The 20100-nt window shown below is 33.7% G+C and overlaps 1 protein-coding gene across 2 annotated transcripts in view; it reads right to left on the bottom strand.

Annotated features, from left to right (window-relative positions):
- The window catches only part of wge (BAH domain and coiled-coil containing protein winged eye), a 264314-nt gene that overhangs the window by 27136 nt on the left and 217078 nt on the right, over nt 1–20100 (bottom strand). For both annotated transcript variants that reach the window (XM_088224224.1, XM_088224225.1), the window contains exon 5: nt 17748–17888. In XM_088224224.1, coding sequence (XP_088080350.1) covers nt 17748–17888 — 141 coding nt within the window. The remainder of the gene's footprint in view (nt 1–17747; nt 17889–20100) is intronic.

Raw genomic sequence — 20100 nt, 5'->3', positions numbered from 1 at the left:
TATTCTACTGGATCTATTTTCTCTTTCCGAAGCGCGGAGCGAGCGGCACTCCGTCCCTCTCGTGACACTCCGGAGTGCACTCGAACGACCTCTTCGCCGCTTATCCGCTCCTGGTAGCCGGACGAGCGATGGAAATCAGTTTTGCTCTTTCGTAACTGGCGGGGTGAGAAAAATGGAAAAATATCGCAACCACCAACTAGGATTTTAATGGTCGAGCTAATAGAATCGCGCAGGTGGGTAGGTTTACGAAATTTGTCGCGTTTGAAGTAAAGTAGGCACGCACTAGTCAACTCGGGCGTGCAACGGGTCTATTATCTGCTGACACAAGTGTACGAATGCAATATAGCTTTGTGCATTTCATGCTGCAGCAGATCGGCTGTGTTAGTCACAGAATTAATCCTATTAAAGTAACGATACGATCTCTACTTCAAGGACTAACGGACACTTATGATATCAAAGGAACAGCGTAATTTAATTAAAAGTGTTAAAAATGACGCCATCTAAGTAAAAATCTTCGATATTTCGTTCGTTTTAAAAAAAATAATTTAAATAGTTGCAGCGTTACCGTGTTTTGGTATTTTAACGACCGTTTTTTTATAATATATTGTAAGAGCCTACCTCAAATTCTTTACACGAAATATATTATGATACTTGAGTAGGTGTGTCTACACGAGTTATTATTCAATACGATACTAACTTATTCTCTTTATATTGCGCTATGTGCATAATATTGGATTGTCGAACAAATATTATTGGGCAAAATGTTTGCCAGAAAACGTACATTCTCGTACATTTTCTCGGTTTGTCTCCTAATCAAGTTGGCAAAATATATTTATCTGAAATTCAAAGGACCTGAAACAAATATATTTTAATTAACTTGCCGAATTGCGCGATGTCGATGCTAAAACATTCAATATTTTATTACATTTAAAACAATCTAAGCATTCACTAATACCATTCGTTCTAGTTATGAAAATATAATTTGAGAAGTATTCGTACATTAAAAATATATTTGAAGAAGTAGATACATACATGTATCATGTATCTTCAATTGTATGCAAGTGAGAAACAATTTATATAAATGTTCATGTATTTGATAATAACACCAAGTATCACAAACAAATTAATAAGACAACCAGGAAAATCATATGTTAAAAAACACGCACGATGTAGTGTGGAACTTGATATTTTAGCGGCGCAATAATACTTTGCCCATAATACGTATTTCAATAAATGGTATTTATTTCTTTGATAAATATAATGGACCATAATGTCGATCAAACCCACATAATAAATTGATTATTGGGTGAATCAGCTTTCGGTAAAGGCAGCTGCCACACCGCACACACTGCAGTGGCGAGCTGTTTTTTTTTTTATGGGTAATCTGCAAAAAATGTACATTAAATGTACATTAACATTGAAAATGTACATCTACATACAGGTACATATAAGTAATTGGCTATTTTTCTGTGGTTCTGTGAGCATCATTTCTCTGCTTCAACTGTTAACAGAATATTATTTATTACCAATAATCTATCAAATCAACTCAAACAGCATTATTAGTAACTTCGCGACGTATGTAGGTATATTCTACACTATTTTAATACACCACTTGTACAAAAGTTAACTAAAAAATACCACAATGAAATTCAGTGGCTATTATTTTCATTAATTTGAATTGCCGATACGAAAAACCGTGCAGTTCCTTATTCTAATGAATAATGCCAAAAAAGCCACGTCGAGCGCCACATGTCATATGCCATATGTCAACTGTAAAATATTTTTTAAAAATCATGTTCGAAATACTGTTATTCAAATGGACGATCATCAAATAATATTTATGTTATCTGCAAGCTTGCTTAAGAAGGAAAAAACAGCAACTGGGTTTAAGGAATTTAAATGGTATGCATATTTGTATGCAGAAATAAGCTGATGTAATCTGCTAGTTTTTACGTTCAATGGGAACGGACTGGGCGCCGGGCCCGCAATTCATATTATTTTTTGGAGGAATATATAAACGGTGACGGTATTTTACAATAAATAACATTTATTTTCCCATAAATACAACTAATATAAAATATTGTTATCGACAATCAAATATAATGGTAAGCTGCGAAGAAAAGCTTATATTATGGACGATTCGCCCCTGACACACTGTTCATATTTTTCACTGTTCAGATGCTGAAGGATTTTTCTTCCCCATTCAATCAATCATTGCCGACTTAATTTTTTAAAAATGAAAAAAATCTCGCATAAAGACAATCATTCTGTAAATATTTCTATGTTTAAGTACGGAATCTCAAGACCGGGTACCTAGAACCTACGTATAAATGTGAATTATATTGTCTTTAATATTCCATCTTCATACAAAATGCAATAATAATAGCCCACCTTGGAGTTTCTACACTACCCACACGTGGGATAATAAATCACCCATATTTATTTATATAAAGACCACCATTGTGAGCCACACATCTCGAGATATCCCCCCATTCACCAAAAGGAAGCGTTTTTAAATCCCACATTAAAGTAAGATCACTTTTATGGCTAAATTAATTTTATCTTTCGCCAATCACCATAAAAGCAGAAACAGTATCCACGTCTCTTGGTCTCACCAGCGCGCAATAGTTATCTTTTTATCTTTTACATATTATATCTTGTTATATATACGATATTAGTTAACTGTTCAACATTTCATAAGTAACAATATTTAAGAAATATTTTTTACCAACCAAAAGGTTGTTTTGTTGAGGGTTTTCCTGCATTGAGAAAATTCTTTGAAAGTTTGGATTTTAGAACAATTCTGAAACATTAAATTTGCTAACTCATCACAGCAGAAGCGAATCGTTTTCGATAGTTTAGTTAATAATAAGTTAAGAGTTGTACAAAGTTGTAGTTAATACTTTGTCGGCCTCGTGGTGTAGCGGACAATGCGTTTGTCTACCATGCAAGAGGTCTCGGGTTCGATTCCCGACAGGGTTGACATGAAACATTTATTTAAAAATGTGATTTTACACTAGAATGTTTCATAGTACCTGGACTGGTACCTGAAGCGTAAGACCGATCATCTTTCCATCATGTAAATATATATATATATATATATATATATATATGTATTTAAAAAATATATAAAATGATCAAGATACACTGCGATTGGTGTACCAATGCAGTGCCCTATGCACCATTAGGTGCGGAAAGGAAATGATGATGATGATGATAAGAGTTGTATAAATGTTTTTAGAAATCTAGTATTATATTAGGTGTCAATACAAGTTTTGTCCGTTTTTTTTCCAAATGGAGGACACAACAAAAACAAATATAACAAATTAGTCAATAATGTATTCTCTTTAATTATTTTACAATAAATTAGTCAATAATTCATAGCATCTTCAGCAAGTAGAATCAAGTTTGCATACATGACACTGTGTCCAAAAACCTGACGTCCCGCCTGCGCGCATGCGTGAAGAGGCCGCGTAATGTTATCAGACTGCGAACAATTTATTATCATAACAGAATAATAAGAAGATAATTTTGTGTATTGTTATGTTATGTTTTACCATAACAAACATTTTACTGACTGGACTATAAAAAAAAACAGGTACTCTTACAAGTTAAACGCAAAAGAATAATTTAAATAATCATTTTGTAATTAAGTAAATTAATATCGTTTAATATTATACTAAGGCTTATTAATAGAAAGCCGGGTAAAAAATTCGACTACCCTGGCAATACTAACAAAATGTCCTTGCTTTATTTGACAATCTGACAGACGGTAAAATAATCGAATTCTTGAATAATATTATTTGTGAATTTGCTACTTACACATGGAATGTGATCCCACCCTATTCCCTTTAATCCCAGCAGTATTTTGACACTAAAAACGACAAAACGCGGCGTAATGAAATTTAAATTGGCAGTTGCGTACTAAGCGACGTTTACAGAGTAATTTAATGTCCAAAACGTAAAACTACTCATTTATGAGCAGTTTAATCGGCTTCAGTTTGATGCGCGTACGCGGTTTCTGGATCATTATAATTCCATACACCTAATATAATAATGCCAATATACGCATAAAAGTTATAACGTCAATTTGTTGAAAATGTAATTTCAATTCTTGTTTTACTAACCAAAATCTTGAAAGATGTCCAACTATCGACATCATAATATGTAGCATGTATTTGTGTCATTTGTATACGATACATTATTTATTAGCTAGCCATAAAAATACATGTTTTATACATTTCATCATATACCATTGAATACAGTATTTACAGAACAAAAACATTTTTTTTATAAAACATGATAGCTAACAAAAGCAATGTAAAATCCGGTTACGAGGACGAAATAGTGGATTGTTTAAAAGTCACAATAATATTTCTTTTTAATCCACTTCCGTAATCCATAATAAAACAAAATGTCAGATAGTAGCGTTCAATGACGATTTACTTTTTTTTTTTTAATAATGGTTGAGTATCTAACTCATTTTTTTAACGAAATGTTTCCAACGAAATTAACGTCTATTAGATAGAATGTTTATGTAACTTTTAAACAGACTTTATGTCTCATTTAAAGTTTATAATATCTTGTTTAAGTTGTGGCACAATAATAATAATAATAAAAGGTTGTATTAAAAATTCAAAGCATGGTAAAACGAAATTTTATTCCACAAAGTTTGACGGACACTTGAACAAAGTTGCCACGTCATGCACTTGAGTGCATGACAGGATTTTAGAAAGTAGAGGTAACCTCTTCTAACATGAATATCAAGTACCAGGGCCGCATGACCGTGACGGGATGAGTCAATCCCGTCTAAATAGATTATGGAAAACGGTGTGATTATTGTGAAAAGCCAGCGAGTGAATCACGGCATAAAACAATGCGAACGATATTTATTTGCAGCCCGATACAATCTTATCAGTGTGTGATTTCCCGCGGAAAAAAGTCCCACAGTTATCCAGCGGTATTATACATATGCACATTGTTACACCGACTACCTAAATTGCACCATGTTTTCCTGGTGATTGCATATTAATTTTATCGTGATGACAAAAAAGGTTGCTTGCTATTTTTTATCCGACAAACTGGATTCTTCCTTTGGGAGCGGGGGTAATTTCAAGCGATCAATGTTTTTGCTTTTATTTTCTAACACATTTACAGTTGAAAATGTTCCAAAAATTAAAATATTTGGGTAAATAATTAAAATTGCATTTTTAAAATTATGTTGGTAACTGAAAATAGTTCACTAAATCTGAAAACATCTCACATCTGGGCCGCGATTATGAACGCTATCTTTATCGGTACATATCGAGACGGTATAAACTAACGTAGATAATTTATGTACGAAAATGTGTATATTTGTAAGAAAATTCAAAGTATCTTCGTCTCTCATCTCTCGTATCTCATAAATATCGATATTCGTTTTACTGTCTCAGTATATACCAATGAAGATAGCCGTTCATAATCGCGGCCCAGGAGTTAACAATGATTGCATTTATTGATGACAATGACACCTTTTTTGAAAAATGATTGTACTGCAAATAAATCCTGTATTTGTAAATGTTTTTTTGAGTCGTGTATATGTTATAGCAGCATATTCTAATCTTGTTTTTCTTTTCTCACTTTATATTTTTCGAGTGATGAGTTTGAGTTAGTCTAATCTTGATTTTCTTATTTTTTGTTGTTTCTCTTTTTTCTTTGATTTTTTAGGTAATTTTTCCTTTTACTTATTAACTACACAACTTGTGTATCTCTGTATAACGTAGTTTCCTTATAGGCTTGTTGTGACATATTATATTTATATACTAAAACTACAGAGTAATAAAAAAAGAAAAAAAAGGAAAGGCCCACGCTCACACATTGAAGTCTATGTGGGTATTTTTTTACAAATTGATATCTCTTCATCAGTTTTAAGATGTATTTATTGTAATGCGTATTTTTTTGTTGGTCATATTGTAGAACATTTGTAACGTTGTGTACTTTGGAAAAAAAACAAATAAAAAAATGTAATAACTAGTTATAAGTATATAGCAAGCCCAAATCAAGTGAAATAAACCTGATTTTTTCGATTTTGATACACACCTGCAGATATGTTAATAAATTAAATAAATATATGCAATCAAATAGTAAAATAGTGTTCATAATCAACTTCAAACAATGTAATTCAGTCAGACCCTTTGCACACCTCGAAGTCCGATTATCTCTAAGTATGTTATTAATAATATTAGGCGAGATATAAATTTACTAAGCAATTCTGGGTATACTTATTATTTAGACGCTGTTTCGGGCTAGCGATATTTTTCTCATTTTATTGTTATTTTTAAATACGGTCTTAAAATTGTAAAATTCGAAGGTATATTGAATCGATGACTAAACATTATTGAGTTAATTTTATTACCAAAATATTATTAGTACAATAATCGTAAAATCGTGTACGATGCGCAATCTATTCTAATAAAAGGAAAAGACAATGTAAAAAGAAATTGCTTCCCCTTCACCATATGCAAATTATTTCAGAATCATGAAAGTGTATCAGGGTAGCATAAAGGCGAAAGGGTTTACAAATCTCATTCTGTCAAAATTACGAGCAGAAATATTCCGTTCCCCTTAAAAACAACTCCATACACACAATACACGCATAGGTCAAGATTTAGATATTTATTTAGAAGAACTTCCATTTAAAAGCTCAGGATGTACGTTCGTCTCTTTTTCTCTGCACGCCTTCGGCTATATCTTTGTTTTTTTCTCTCTTTTTCTCACAAAAAACGTGTCAGAGACCCGAGAGACGCGGCCGTCTCTTTCAGTAGCTATATATTGAATGACTGAAAGGGAGACGCAAGATCAGCAGAAAGGTCCCCCACGGTTTTGTTTTATTTCCATTTGAATGCCCCTAGGCCTCGAGCGATAGAAAAGTAGCGCGGAATAAAATTTAATAATATTTGTAAGGACCCTTCGGCATTCGAATTATGTTAGTATTAATGTCTTCCTCGCGGTGTAGTGGTAAGCGCGCTCGACTAAAACGCACAACGTCCCGTGTTCGATTCCCCCTAAGTTCGAAATAAAACGTGTACTGGTCTGTTAGGAAGAGCTGGCGCGAACAATACATGTACAATGTACACATAGCGCTTGTGAATAAGCGCATGGTATGACATAGCACGGCATACGCATTATGGAAATAATTGGTGTCTCTCGCGCCTCAGACGCGCTAATGAGCGTGATAGAGACAACTATGGCTTTGCTTGTTGCTAATGATATGACAATAAAATATACACAGGGTGCTTCTTCGTTTGTCTGAATTTCGCCGCGATTCTTAATAGTAAAAATATAGGTATGCATATAGGTATGCATTTTAATTGCATAATATTTATTTTCATTATATGATGAACACAAAATATTGAATAAAAAATGTACTAGTGTAAAAATAAATTAATATATTTATTACATTTTCTTAACCTATTGTTTTTTTCCATATACACAACCTTCTAATCCAAATAATAATAAAAAAGATGGAAAATTTAATTATAATGAAATGAATATAACCTTTTTAAAATACCATCCAGGAGATTTCAAATGCATTTATGTGAGTTTTCTGAACGCGCCAGCTCTTGTTAATAAATCTATTTTAATTTATATTTACCACAAATCATAAATTTTCATAATCCCTTTACTGTATCTGAAGCGTACGACCGATCTTACATTACAAGTCTCGAAAGATAGAAATACGCTGTAGTTGGTGTACTTACATAGCGCCCAAAGCACTGGCTATGAACTTCCTGTAAAGTCTAGGCATTTACAGAGCTTTTGAACTGTCATTGTCTGGTTCAGGTGGCCACTTTATACACTGTTACATTCAGCACTCTACCTATGCTTAAATATTTATATTTCCTAAACTAGTCTATCTGTTAACTTTTGTGAAGTAAAAAGAACTTAAACCTTTATCATGCGGGTGATATCCATCCAGCTGAACCGATTCACCTACTAGGCAACGCCTGAAAATATTTTTAAATTTTTTATACTTCTTTTACCAGTTAGTCAATTCAACAATTAATTCGCCTAATATGTAAATTGCTTGAGCTGGATGAATCTCACCAACATGATAAGGGTCTCAGCTCTTTTACTTCACAAAAGCCAAAAGATGGAAGAGTTGAGGAAATGTGGATGTTTAAACATGGTCAGAATAGCCACTTAAACCAGTCAATGACTGGTTCTGAGCCCTGTAAATGCCTAGACTTCCACATCTTCTTAAAAATGATTTCCCTCTGTTGCAACAAATTTAGATCTGAATAGGGAGGAAATCCAGCCAGTCTGCAAACATTTGGACATACTCAAAACATTGTTAAAAGCAATCAACTTTTAAAATGTACACTTTTTCTTGACCGACTGCGGAACGGTACAAATTAATTGATGATGCATGTGCAACTTGAAACAATAAATATTCCAATATTTGAGTTTGTCCAAATGTTTGTAGGCAAGAGACTGGATTTCACACCCTTGAGAGTCATTATGATTAATAAATTACAACAGGGACTTAAAGAAGGGAATATGGAAGTCTAGGTATTTACAGGGCTTATTCCCTTATTTAAGGTATTCTCTATCCCTGTTGTTATTTATTAATAAATATTCCGTTTATCTCTACTCCGCGTTTTATTTACAATAGTCAAATCGGTGCCCTTCGCCCCGCTCCGCTCCGAGTTTGGGCTCCGCCCTGCAGTCGTGGCGGCTCACCACGTCAAGAGCCTGTCCGAAGGTTCCTTCTGCTTGCGGAGCGTGTGTAAGCCGGGTTCTAGACGGGGTTATCTCACGGACTAAGCGATGAGGTTCTGCGCTGCAGGCCTCCGAGCTAAAGCAGGGCGCGAGCCCTTCACTAAGGAAGAACCCAGGTGCGCGGTCCCTGTATTCGTCAGGGTCCTGCCGCTACTAGCGACGTGCCGTCTCGGTTCCGGGTTTACAACCCGGAACCAGGAGCAGTGGTCGGATCCGCGAATTTTTTGTTAGCCTAGTGGCCGCCCGCGACCCGTCCGTTATGGCGCGCGCGCGTGTGTCGGCACTACTCACTATTAAAACTAAAAATATAAAATGCACATTTACTTTATTTAATAAAAGAAAACAACAGCCCTTGTAACAATAAAAAAACAATATTTACAAATTAACCAAAATTATTGGCCAATTATAGTTTTCTATATACCTACATATACACTACTCACTATTAAAACTAAAAATATAAAATGCACATTTACTTTATTTAATAAAATAAAAAAACAGCCATTGTAACAAAAAAAAAACAATATTTACAAATTAACTAAAATTATTGACCAATTATAGTTATCTATATACCTACATATAACTCAATACAATGCCAAAAAATAAGAAAAAAAGCGTACCCGTGAAAAGTCACTATTTGCACGTGGAAATAAAACTATTGAAACACATATCAACACTTGCTCGACCTATAATTATTTATACGCCACCCTCGGCAGAGGTCACCCTGGGCCAGGATACGAGAGATGTGAGGAGGATATCGCGGTAGATAGCGAGTGTGTATATATACTACCTACTACCTACCTGCGGGCACCCCTGCGAACGGAGAGCTTAAGGGAAGCCACCCTGTATTGGGATGGGCGATACATTTAAACCAACAAAATTTTGATTTCGTCCAAATTTTTGTAGACAAGGACTAGATTTAACCCCTAGATTAAGATTTATATATTACCAAAAGTTTCACATTAAAAATGTTCACAGCAACTATCAACCGCGAAGTATCGAAAAGTATAGAATATCGCGAAGGACCGACCGAAGATTCGGCCAATAAAACAAATGTCGACCAAAAATTGATCGAAACTTCGGCTCAGCCGAAACCTGCAGTCAGGATGTTTCGGATTACGTTCGGCTGTACTCGGGGGCATCTTATGGCTCGTGACTCGGCCGCGTGACCTGTGACCTTTGGTTAGATTTCGGCCGATGAGTGTTGTTAATTGTCACGTAAAATTTATTATTTATTTCATTATTTATAATGAACTCGTAAGGTTTAAAAAATAAAAACGTTTAATTTTCCAACAATGTTTTGAGTATATCAAAATGTTTGCAGACAGGCTGGATTTCCTCCCTAGGGAGTTATTTAGATCTAAATTTGTTGCAACTGAGAGGAAAAACATTTTTGAGGAGGGAATACGGAAGTCAAGGCATTTACAAGGCTTATGACCTCTCATTGGCTGGTTTGAGTGGCCACTTTCCACACTGTGTAACATTCACCATTCTGCCCATGTTTAAACATCCACATTTTCTCAACTCTTCCACCTGTCGACTATTGTTTTCCCTCTCTGTTGTAACAAATTTACCTTTAACTTGTTTATAAGTTTCGGTTTCGGCAACATTAAAATATTGCAGTGTTAAACCACCTTTAAAATCAATTTTTCATTTGGGATCTCAATAATGGTAGGCGAACGCGTTAACCACTACACAACGAGGCAGACATATCTCCACTCGATTTTGTTTTTCAGGATTTTTACCTGAGAACCGCTCGCCCAGGGTTCCGGTTATTTTTTACACTTAAGTACTGTGTATTTTACCTGCCCGGACACATAATAAAATAAATACATATTTTATAGTCCTGTTCCGTGTTTTCTTATTGCATGAAAGTTTAAATTCACAAATTTAAATTTTACGAATCGCATCACACCATTTCAAACGAGTAAAGAGTTTAGATTTCAAACGATTGTAGGTTTCCCGGAGGGTTTTTTGGGGAGATTGGATTGGGTTTGGGGTTTGGGGGTGTATGGGAATAGAACCGTTTGTTCTTGACACGGGGTTAGGGGAAACTTCATGGGGTAAGTTCATTCTGCAGATTGGAGAGAAAGTACTTTGTAAAGCTTGTAAATGGACACAACAAATGTGCCCAAACTCGCATCGAATCTATTACGAAAGATAATTATTCGGTAATAGATTGCTTCGAAAAGTTTTTAATCAAATTTCTCGTCCCACACAGACCAATAATAATTATACTTCATTTTTTTTTTCATATTTAGTAACTACAATGTAAATTATTATTTCAATAATTATACGCATACACCGGCTTGCAAATAAATTCAGTACTGTTATAAAAACTTTTTTTACCGTATTGATTTATATGGTATTTTTTTATATGAAATTTGTGTCCAGGGTTTCCGGGCGGAAAATATCCTTCAGTGTGTGTAATAGAACCAGTATCCTGGACGAGTGATCTCGACTCGATGGCTACTCTCAGGTAAAATTCTGAAAGGGTTGTGATAGAGTGGGATTTGAATCTCGGCCCTTGATTGTGAGCCCACAACACTACCATGGGGCTACAAACCGGTTCAAACTATAAAAGATAATTTATACAGCCCAATTTTTGTGAAAATCACCTCAAGGGCGCTTATACATATATTCGTCCCAACCCAACACATGACTTTGGTTCCATGGAGTTGGGATTTGTGTCTCGATAAATATTAAATAAACATATTGTGAATAAAATAAATAAAAAAAACTTCCCGTTAGAATACGGGCCCAGGTTTTGCATATTATGGCTTCACAGAAATTATGAAAACTATAAGTTTATAATTAATTTCAGTGTAGGAACGACAAGATCTAATTAATTACGAATTAGAGTTTGTGAAATTTTTTGTAGAAAAGGAATTAACATATGTATTACAACAGAGTGACCACTTAAACCAGCCAATAATACCTAAACTACCGAATTTCCTTCTATGAAATGTTTTCCATCTCTGTTGTAATGAATATGTTAATTTGAATAATTATTATTTAAATTACCGTACAAATTGGCCCATCTTTGTAGGAAGAGTTTTTTTTATGCCTAAAAAAATCTTGTTTCAAAATAAATTAAAATTTCTAATGACACAAGAGTGGCACTTCGTCAGCATTAAAAACAACATCAGGAAATTAATATGGCTTAACAAAATGGATTTTTTCCATTATTTTGGGGAGGCAAAGTTTGCCCGCCATTTCACATTTCCCCGACAGCGGTACCAGGGCGGCACGAAATAAGAGAGATTTATCACAGTGTTTCCAGCGCAGCGCTCGCTATTTGCCGCCTACTTCGTCCGCACTGAATCTCCGAGTAGATAAATTACAGCCACCAAGCAAAATAAAAATTTGTTATTTTTAAAGTACCTAACCGATAAGTTCAAGGCCTGCACGAAATTCTGTGGCGCATTTAGCGAGGAATAATAGAAATGCAATTTGTAAATATGTACATTATATTGTGTTTCTTCTATGCATATTAAAGAAATATTACAATATACCTGCTACCGCGCATTCCGCTCCTGATACTTTTCAAAAATGAATAGTTTAATATTTCTTTAATTCAAGTTTTAATTGCGTTTTTATTTCAAAACAATAATAATGTTTTATTAATTTTAATAAAACAAGATTAATAAAATCACATTTTATTTAAAATTTCATTTAACAAATGTTTGACCTAAATCGAAACATTTTATAGGCAAACAAAACACTCTTTGAGATTTAAAAACTATGACATTTGGCGTTCTGTAAGTTATATTTAAAAAATAAATCGTTTTTATAAGTAGGTACTGTATAAATTATAAAAAAATAAACATCTCCAGTAAGTAATATAGCATTTTCACAAAGGTTGTGGAAATGACATTTTATCACCTTTAAAATTTCGTATAATCTTTTAAAAATATTATAATTTAAAAATACGAATTGAAGGCCGCCATATGGGATTCTATTTTTATCTGTCAAATTCTGTTTTCAAAACTGAGTTTTTGGCCCGCAATATTGATAAAAGATGAAAGCCAATAAAATTGACATATAAAATAAGTAAAAATGTTGCCATAACTCTTGAACACCTTATATAAAATAAAAAATATATAAACGTAGAATTATTTTACGAACAATATTTCTAGGAAGTGATTATCGTCGGTCTTAGATAACTGAACAAAAGAACATACTGGTACGTATTCGATGATTTTATGAATCGAATCCTATGCAGATTGAATAAATTCAAAAATATACAACATGGCGAATTTCGTAAATAACAATATCAAACCTAGCAATGTTTATGATAGTTATACTTGTGTTGCCATGTATGTCCCTTCTAGTCATATTACTAATACCTACGCTACACATTTTGTGAGGGAGACCGGGGATGAATGTAACAAGGGTTGCAAGTAACAAATGAGTTTACGAAGAAACTATTTACGTAGCCTAAAGAAACGTTTCCGCTGTGCGTCTGTGTTTCCACTTCCCTTTTACCTCCGTAATGCTCCAGGCTATGTGCTGGACGATTGTGAGGAAATCGTATAAGTGTTAATGAAATACAACAAATTTTAGTGTTTGATATTTTATTCGATGATTTATATTTCTTTATACTCGTGCATAAAAGTAAATATCAATATAAAAATGTGATTTTAATTACGTTACTCGTTATAATTAAGCGATGTATTATTTTTGAGAAATTAAGAACAAGAAATGAAAGTAACGAGTTGTTACTTTTATGCCGATTATGCTAATGAATTTTCGTGTCAGGTTTTAGTTGGTCTATTTTTATCACAATTCTTTCATTGTGTATTTCAGAATGCCTAATATACACAAAATGAAATCTAATAAGAGGCCTGGCAACGCCCGAGATGCTTGGTCTAGCATCACATCGGAAGAAGTTCTTAGATGCCATTGGAGAAGCTACACATTCGTATTAATTATGCCATGTAACTAGGTATGTGGAATAAAAAGCTTTGCTGGAAGTAGATACACCAGAATTGCCCGTTCTAACTACTTCGTCAGCTGATCCTTCAATGCCATTTACATCATGTATGGATGTTGCTAATCCACCGAATTTGATTTGTAACTCATCTGTGCCATCTACTTCATCATCTAATCTGGGCACTACGTCAACGTCATTTATCGATTCAGCAGTTTCATCTACTTTTTCAATTATTTCACAAAGTTCGACATCTCACCCACTTAGGAAAAAAATGTTTAAAGCATGACACGTCAGGAAAGAAAGCAATCGTTTTCTTCCTATGGTTTACTGTATGAAATATGGGAAATCGGCAATAATTAGACATAAAAATCTTAACGTTTTTTTAAATCATACATAAATGGAAGTAATGACAACATTTTATAAAAATTACTGTAAAACCTGTAAGCAAACTAAAGATATTAACACAAAACTGAAAATGGTTCATGTTAATAATAGTTTACCCTTTCGGAAATTCCAATGAATTCCATATGGAATTATTAATTTTCTCTGTAGACTATTTCAAATGTTAGAGACATAGACATAATCTGGCGTCGCAATATCCCCGATTTTCGTAAATTTTATTCGAATTTGAAAACAAAAAAAAATATTTACAGCTATAAAATAGACAACGTAGGTTATTAACCCAACATCACTTAGCATATGTTCAAGTGACAGTGTCACTTAAAATTAAACTGACAGACTAAGTAAATTATTTAAATATTTCTTTTTTTTTTTAAGTAACATGCATTTGTTTAAAAGTGTCTTAAATTAGACATCGTGCAGTTTACAACAATTTACTTGAAAACTGTTTTTACATTATCAAAAGAACCTATTTTTTTACACTCATCACAAACTGAAACAGTGTATCTACCACAAATGACCTTGCTGCAGGAGTGACACGAGCACTTGGTGTTCCTGTGCTTTTGGTACGGTCAGTGCGCTTTCACTTTTCATAATCTTTATTATTTACTTTGATATCCATACTCAAAGATACAGCATTGAAACGTTCCTGCTGCTATGGCTAGTAAGAAAATCAGCTATTTTTGTACAAAAAAATCTACATTTCAAGGCCTGTTATCGTTTCCTCACCATGTCGGATGCAGAAATTACACTAAATTGCTCACTTGTGAAGGTTCTGAGCGTAGCGGGGCGAGGATGCACCAGGAACACACTTAAACACCCAAAATGTCGGATCTGTAGTCTGTCAGACGAATGTTTATTGATCTAGAGTTAAAATAGACGCTTTCTTTTGGGATCATTTTTTTTTACAAAATCCAACTGCACTACCGGGTTACGTAATGTTCAATAACAAAAAACAATGTCAGTTGATCTATGCTTAAAGCTGGAGTAGGTATGTGTATGCACAATGAAAAATAAAATTGTGTTCGTTTGTTCGGTTTTTCCGAAGAATCCCTTTTAATGGGCGTAAAGCCACTATGTTAATTAAAAGTGGGTAAGTATCTATTGTCTCGATGCGATGGTACAGAATGTACGTAAAGTTGAAGAGTAAACGCTTCAAGTGTCAAACAATGGCGAGATTTTTCTCTCTCCGGCACTTGAAATGTGGCACATCGTTGACTGCTTTCAGTTTTCTACCGTTCAAGTGTAATGAAAATATTAAGATCATCGAAAATTTTATTTTCCTAGTTTTGATAATGGATAAATTTATATATAAATTTTGACACATCACCGTAAACATACTATATTATAAATATCTTGACTCTAGTCGTGCAATGGCTCAATACTCTAATTTTACATTAAAAAAATAATTCAACAATGTTTGAGTATGTCGGAATACTTGCAGACTGGCTGGATTTCCTCCCTAGGGAGTTATTCATATTTAAATTTATTTACAGAGAGGGAAAACATTTTTGAGAAGGTAATATGGAAGTCTAGACATTTACAGGGCTTATGACCTGTCATTGGCTGGTTTAAGTGGCCACTTTACACACTGTGTAACATTCACCATTCGGCCCATATTTGAACATCCACATTTCCTCAACTCTTCCATCTGTTGACTTTTGTGAAGTAAAAGAGCTGAAACCTTTATTACGTGGGTGAGATTCATCCGGCTGAACCAAATCACCTACTAGACAACGCTTGAAAACAATTTTTATATTTCTTATTTTACCAGGTACTTAATAATTCATTCTATAATAATTATAAATTTCATAGTCATCTTATCTTTACGTAACAAACAATATTACTATTTTTTGTAATATAAAGGTAGGACACACTGCATCGATAAACCAAATGCAGCGTATCAGTATTATAATTTGGGTGAAGATGATCAGTATCACGCATCTGGTGTCAATCCAGGGAGAAAAAATTCCATCGTAAAACCAATATTTTGTGTCGATATTTCTAAGAATCAAACCCGGAAACTCAATAACGGTAGGCGAACACGCCAACCACTATACTACGAGGCGGACTTATCTCTACCCGATTTTCTTTTTCAGGATTTTTACCTATTAACCCATTAGGTAGTTTTTAAATTGTTAAAAATTTGATTTTATAAACGCTCTCGGTATAACGTCTTCTAACCTCGGAATTTTCTTATTTTTTCTACGATTATGATTGTTGGTTGGTTCAGCCGGACGAATCTCACCCACATGATAAAGGTTTTACAAAAGTAAAAAAATAGAAGCGTTAAGGAAATGTGGATGTTTAAACATGGGCAGAATGGTGAATGTTACACTTGCTGGTTAAGTGGCTACTTAAACCAGCTAATTACAGGTCATAAGCCCTGTAAATGCCTAGACATTCATATTCCTTTCTCAAAAATATTTTTCCTCTATTTAAATAACTCCCTAGGGAGGAAATCCAGTTTGTCTGCAAACATTTAGACATACTCAAAACATTGTTTTTGAGTAGTTTCGGCCATTTTGTTATTCATTTTTTAAAATGACTCCTGGGGGTTTTGCGTAGAGCGTCACCCATTTTGCTGTGTAAAATTACTACTCCTTTACAAAGTTCAATATTATAATTATAATTCTTAATTTTAAATATTTATGTTCTTTGATTATAATGTTGGTTTTTCATTTATTTTTGCAAATATATCATTTCGCAAAAAAAAAAAAATTTTTTGTAAATTGCTATTAGACCATACAAATTTATACCACTTTTTTTTTTTATGTATGGAGATTTCGAAAAAACATAATTGTTTTCAAGCTAGCTGCAGTTTCAAGCTATAAATAACATAACTCAATAAAACAAAGTTCAAAAACTCTACTACTAAATCTATGTCGGAGATCAAAGGGTTAAGAGTGGAAAATACTCGTCCAGCGGTGCTATTCTAAACCCCTCTCGCGGCCGTAGAAAACACTTTTATTTTGTATGTAAATACGCGAGATAAAAGTGTTTCCTACGGCCGCGAGAGCGTTTGGAATATCCTCCCAGGGTTCTGGCTCTTTTTTACACACATAACTGTATTCCTGGTGTAATACAAAATCAGTTTATCTAGCGCCATTAGATGCGGTGGAGACAAATAAATGGTGACGATAATGATTGATATACATAAATATTTAATAATTTATGTTTATATTCATGGTGTTATTTATTATATTATATTTATTTATTATGTACTAGAACATAATATAAAAATAATGGAAATGAATGCCTCGACACGGGTTATGCCCAGTGAGGTGTTCTTTAAACCCTGTCACATCCGAAACCACAATGATCAGTATGGGCAAGAAGACATATAAGCATATTTAAAAAAATATTTAAAACAAAGAAAATTTTAGAAAGTAAAATATTAAAAAAAACAAATGGTTGCTTACTTCTGCAGGGAAGAAGTAAGCAACCATTTGTTTTCCTCCCCCTCCTCGTTTCATACCCCTGCAGAAGTAAGCAACCATTTGCTTTTTTTGATATTTTATTTTTTTAAATTTTATTCGTTCTAAACATTATTTATTTATTAATTAATTAAAATAAACACTCTGAATAATAAAAAAATATAAAGTTTTATTTGAAATAAATCAATAAATGATTGTTTAATTAAAGAGGCACTTACCCAAGTCGGAAAACCTGGAGAGTTGATCTTTCCCGGAGTGAGAGAGGGGGGCGGAGATCATTCCTCCCCCTCCTCCGGCACTGGCGCCCAGCTCGTGGGGCAGCCGTTGTCTGGCCACTGCTATTCCAACCGGAATAGTTCCTAGAGGAAAAAATACAAGTCATTAGATACTATTGTTTTTTAATGACGTTAAGATGGCAAGTGGTACGGGGAAGTAGTGTTGTCTATATAATTTATAAATAATAATAATAATCTGTAATCTCTCCATAATATATTTACTGTGGACTGGGTATAGCAATTCCGTCTAACTTCTCGACTCTGGATTCTGCCTCTTTGGGGTTTCTCTGCGATTGCCTTAAGTACTTTCACCTCTGACGTTCTGAGCAGTTATTTCGTTTTTCTATTTAGTTATTCTATTTAGTTTTTCTATTTAGTTTTTCCACTAGGTTTTTCGTATTTTTTATTTTCTCTATCTATCTCTATCTATCCTCGCCTCTATAGTATACACCATGGTCGATCTGACACACGTTTTGTATATCCGAATTATGTTTCCAATAATCATGTGTTCATTGTACTATACGACATTTCTTAGGCATCAAGATGTTTACTAACTGAGATGGATATGTTCTCATCATCACTATGGCTGCATCATCTGCATGGCATGTGATGTTAATGACCTTTTTTCCCTTAGTAGATTCACTACTTTTTTTATTCTTAAAAGCGTTTTTTTTACAATTTATTCTGCTTATGTAAGGAAAGGTTTTTGGCGTATATATTGTTGTGCTATATTTAGTTATAAAGGTGCTAAACTTGCTTTGTTTCTTTGTTGTTCTCAATATGAGTTATTTTTAAATGCTAATATTATTTATGTCCCGAATTGAGTTGTTGTAACTCCTGGTAATGTAATTCAACGTATTATACTCGTAAAATACTTTGTGTTATATGGTTTATAAAAAATAAATTTAAAAAAAATGTTATAGGTAATTTTAATATAATTGTCAAATTTATAAAGTAGAAACAATCCTTTCACCGTGATTAGATTAAATTTAAGTCATTGATATTATTGAAATAAGCGATGTTAATTGCATGATGGTATTGATCTTTTGGTGACTCCTGTAATCGTTATGGATTTTTGAACTAAATTATACAACGAATTCTGCAACAGTTTCTGCTTCTTAATTCCGATTTGGTCACGAGGGAGAACGACAAAACCCGGCATATACCCTACATATACTTTGCCAAACTTACTGACAATTAAAACAGTAGAGGTTAATATAAATTAAAATCACAGTTTGCAAAATTGAAAATAAATCAAGGTACTCGATTTTTGACAACTTTTTTTTTTAGTAATAACGAAACCGATATGGAGATCCTTGGTCTATAAATCGGTTATCGGGTATTTGGAGGGAGTCCTTCCACCGCAATATTTTTTTCAAAGTTGTAAGTACACAAAATATAAAAAAAATATAACTAATTCCAGTTATAAATGCTATAATATATAGGCACTAGATTAATAATATATCTCATATTATTTGTCGAAAATACTTATTTAACACTAATAAATCAGCAGGGTTGATTTCCGGGAGTAAATGTTATTATATTGAACATTTTCTTTATGAACTCGATAATTTAAAGGTACCGATATTTAACTCTAAATTTTATGTTCTCTCTGCGACGTAATTTGTAATTCTGGACCGACCAGTTTTTTCTCTAGTGTTGGGAGTGTGGAAGACTCTTTTTTTTATATTTATTTTATTTTATTTTTGCACCAAAAAAGGCCAGGAGGCCAAATTACAGTGGTGAATTACACCACAGAACCACCCAGGGTTGAGGAAAATCACATAATTTTTTGTGTTCTCACCGGTAATCAAACCCGGAACCTTCCGCGTGTGAGTCAAGCATCTTGACTACTACACAACGGAGACCAGATATTCCAGATCAATAAATTTGAAATCACAAACTTGTTTTATCGGCAGGACACCACAGAATTTAAAATAAACACCTTCCCCCATATGATTCGCCTAACGGATTACGCTATTCAGTACAATATCCATTAACAATCTCACCTGAATATCATAAATTTTACCCAGATGAGACTGGCAGGTGAGACCCCAAACACCACTTTAAGATACGAGTAGATATTTAATGTCATGAAAGGTATACTTTTTATGTCGTAAATAACTTCTGAACAGTACCTCTAAGTCATTTATGTATTTTTCACTTCCATACGTAAATGTCGGGACTCCGTTGTGCAGTGCCAGTCTAGCTCCGATTGTTGGCTGATATAACGAAAATAACTTATATCATATATCATCTGGTGTAAATCATATCATGTCAGTAACAATGGGTATCG

The sequence above is a fragment of the Micrasema longulum genome, unplaced genomic scaffold, assembly GCF_059751315.1.
Source record: "Micrasema longulum isolate JH-2025_06_02 unplaced genomic scaffold, ASM5975131v1 h1tg000273l, whole genome shotgun sequence".
Classification (NCBI taxonomy): Eukaryota; Metazoa; Arthropoda; class Insecta; order Trichoptera; family Brachycentridae; genus Micrasema; species Micrasema longulum.
This window is presented reverse-complemented; position numbering and strand designations above follow the sequence as displayed.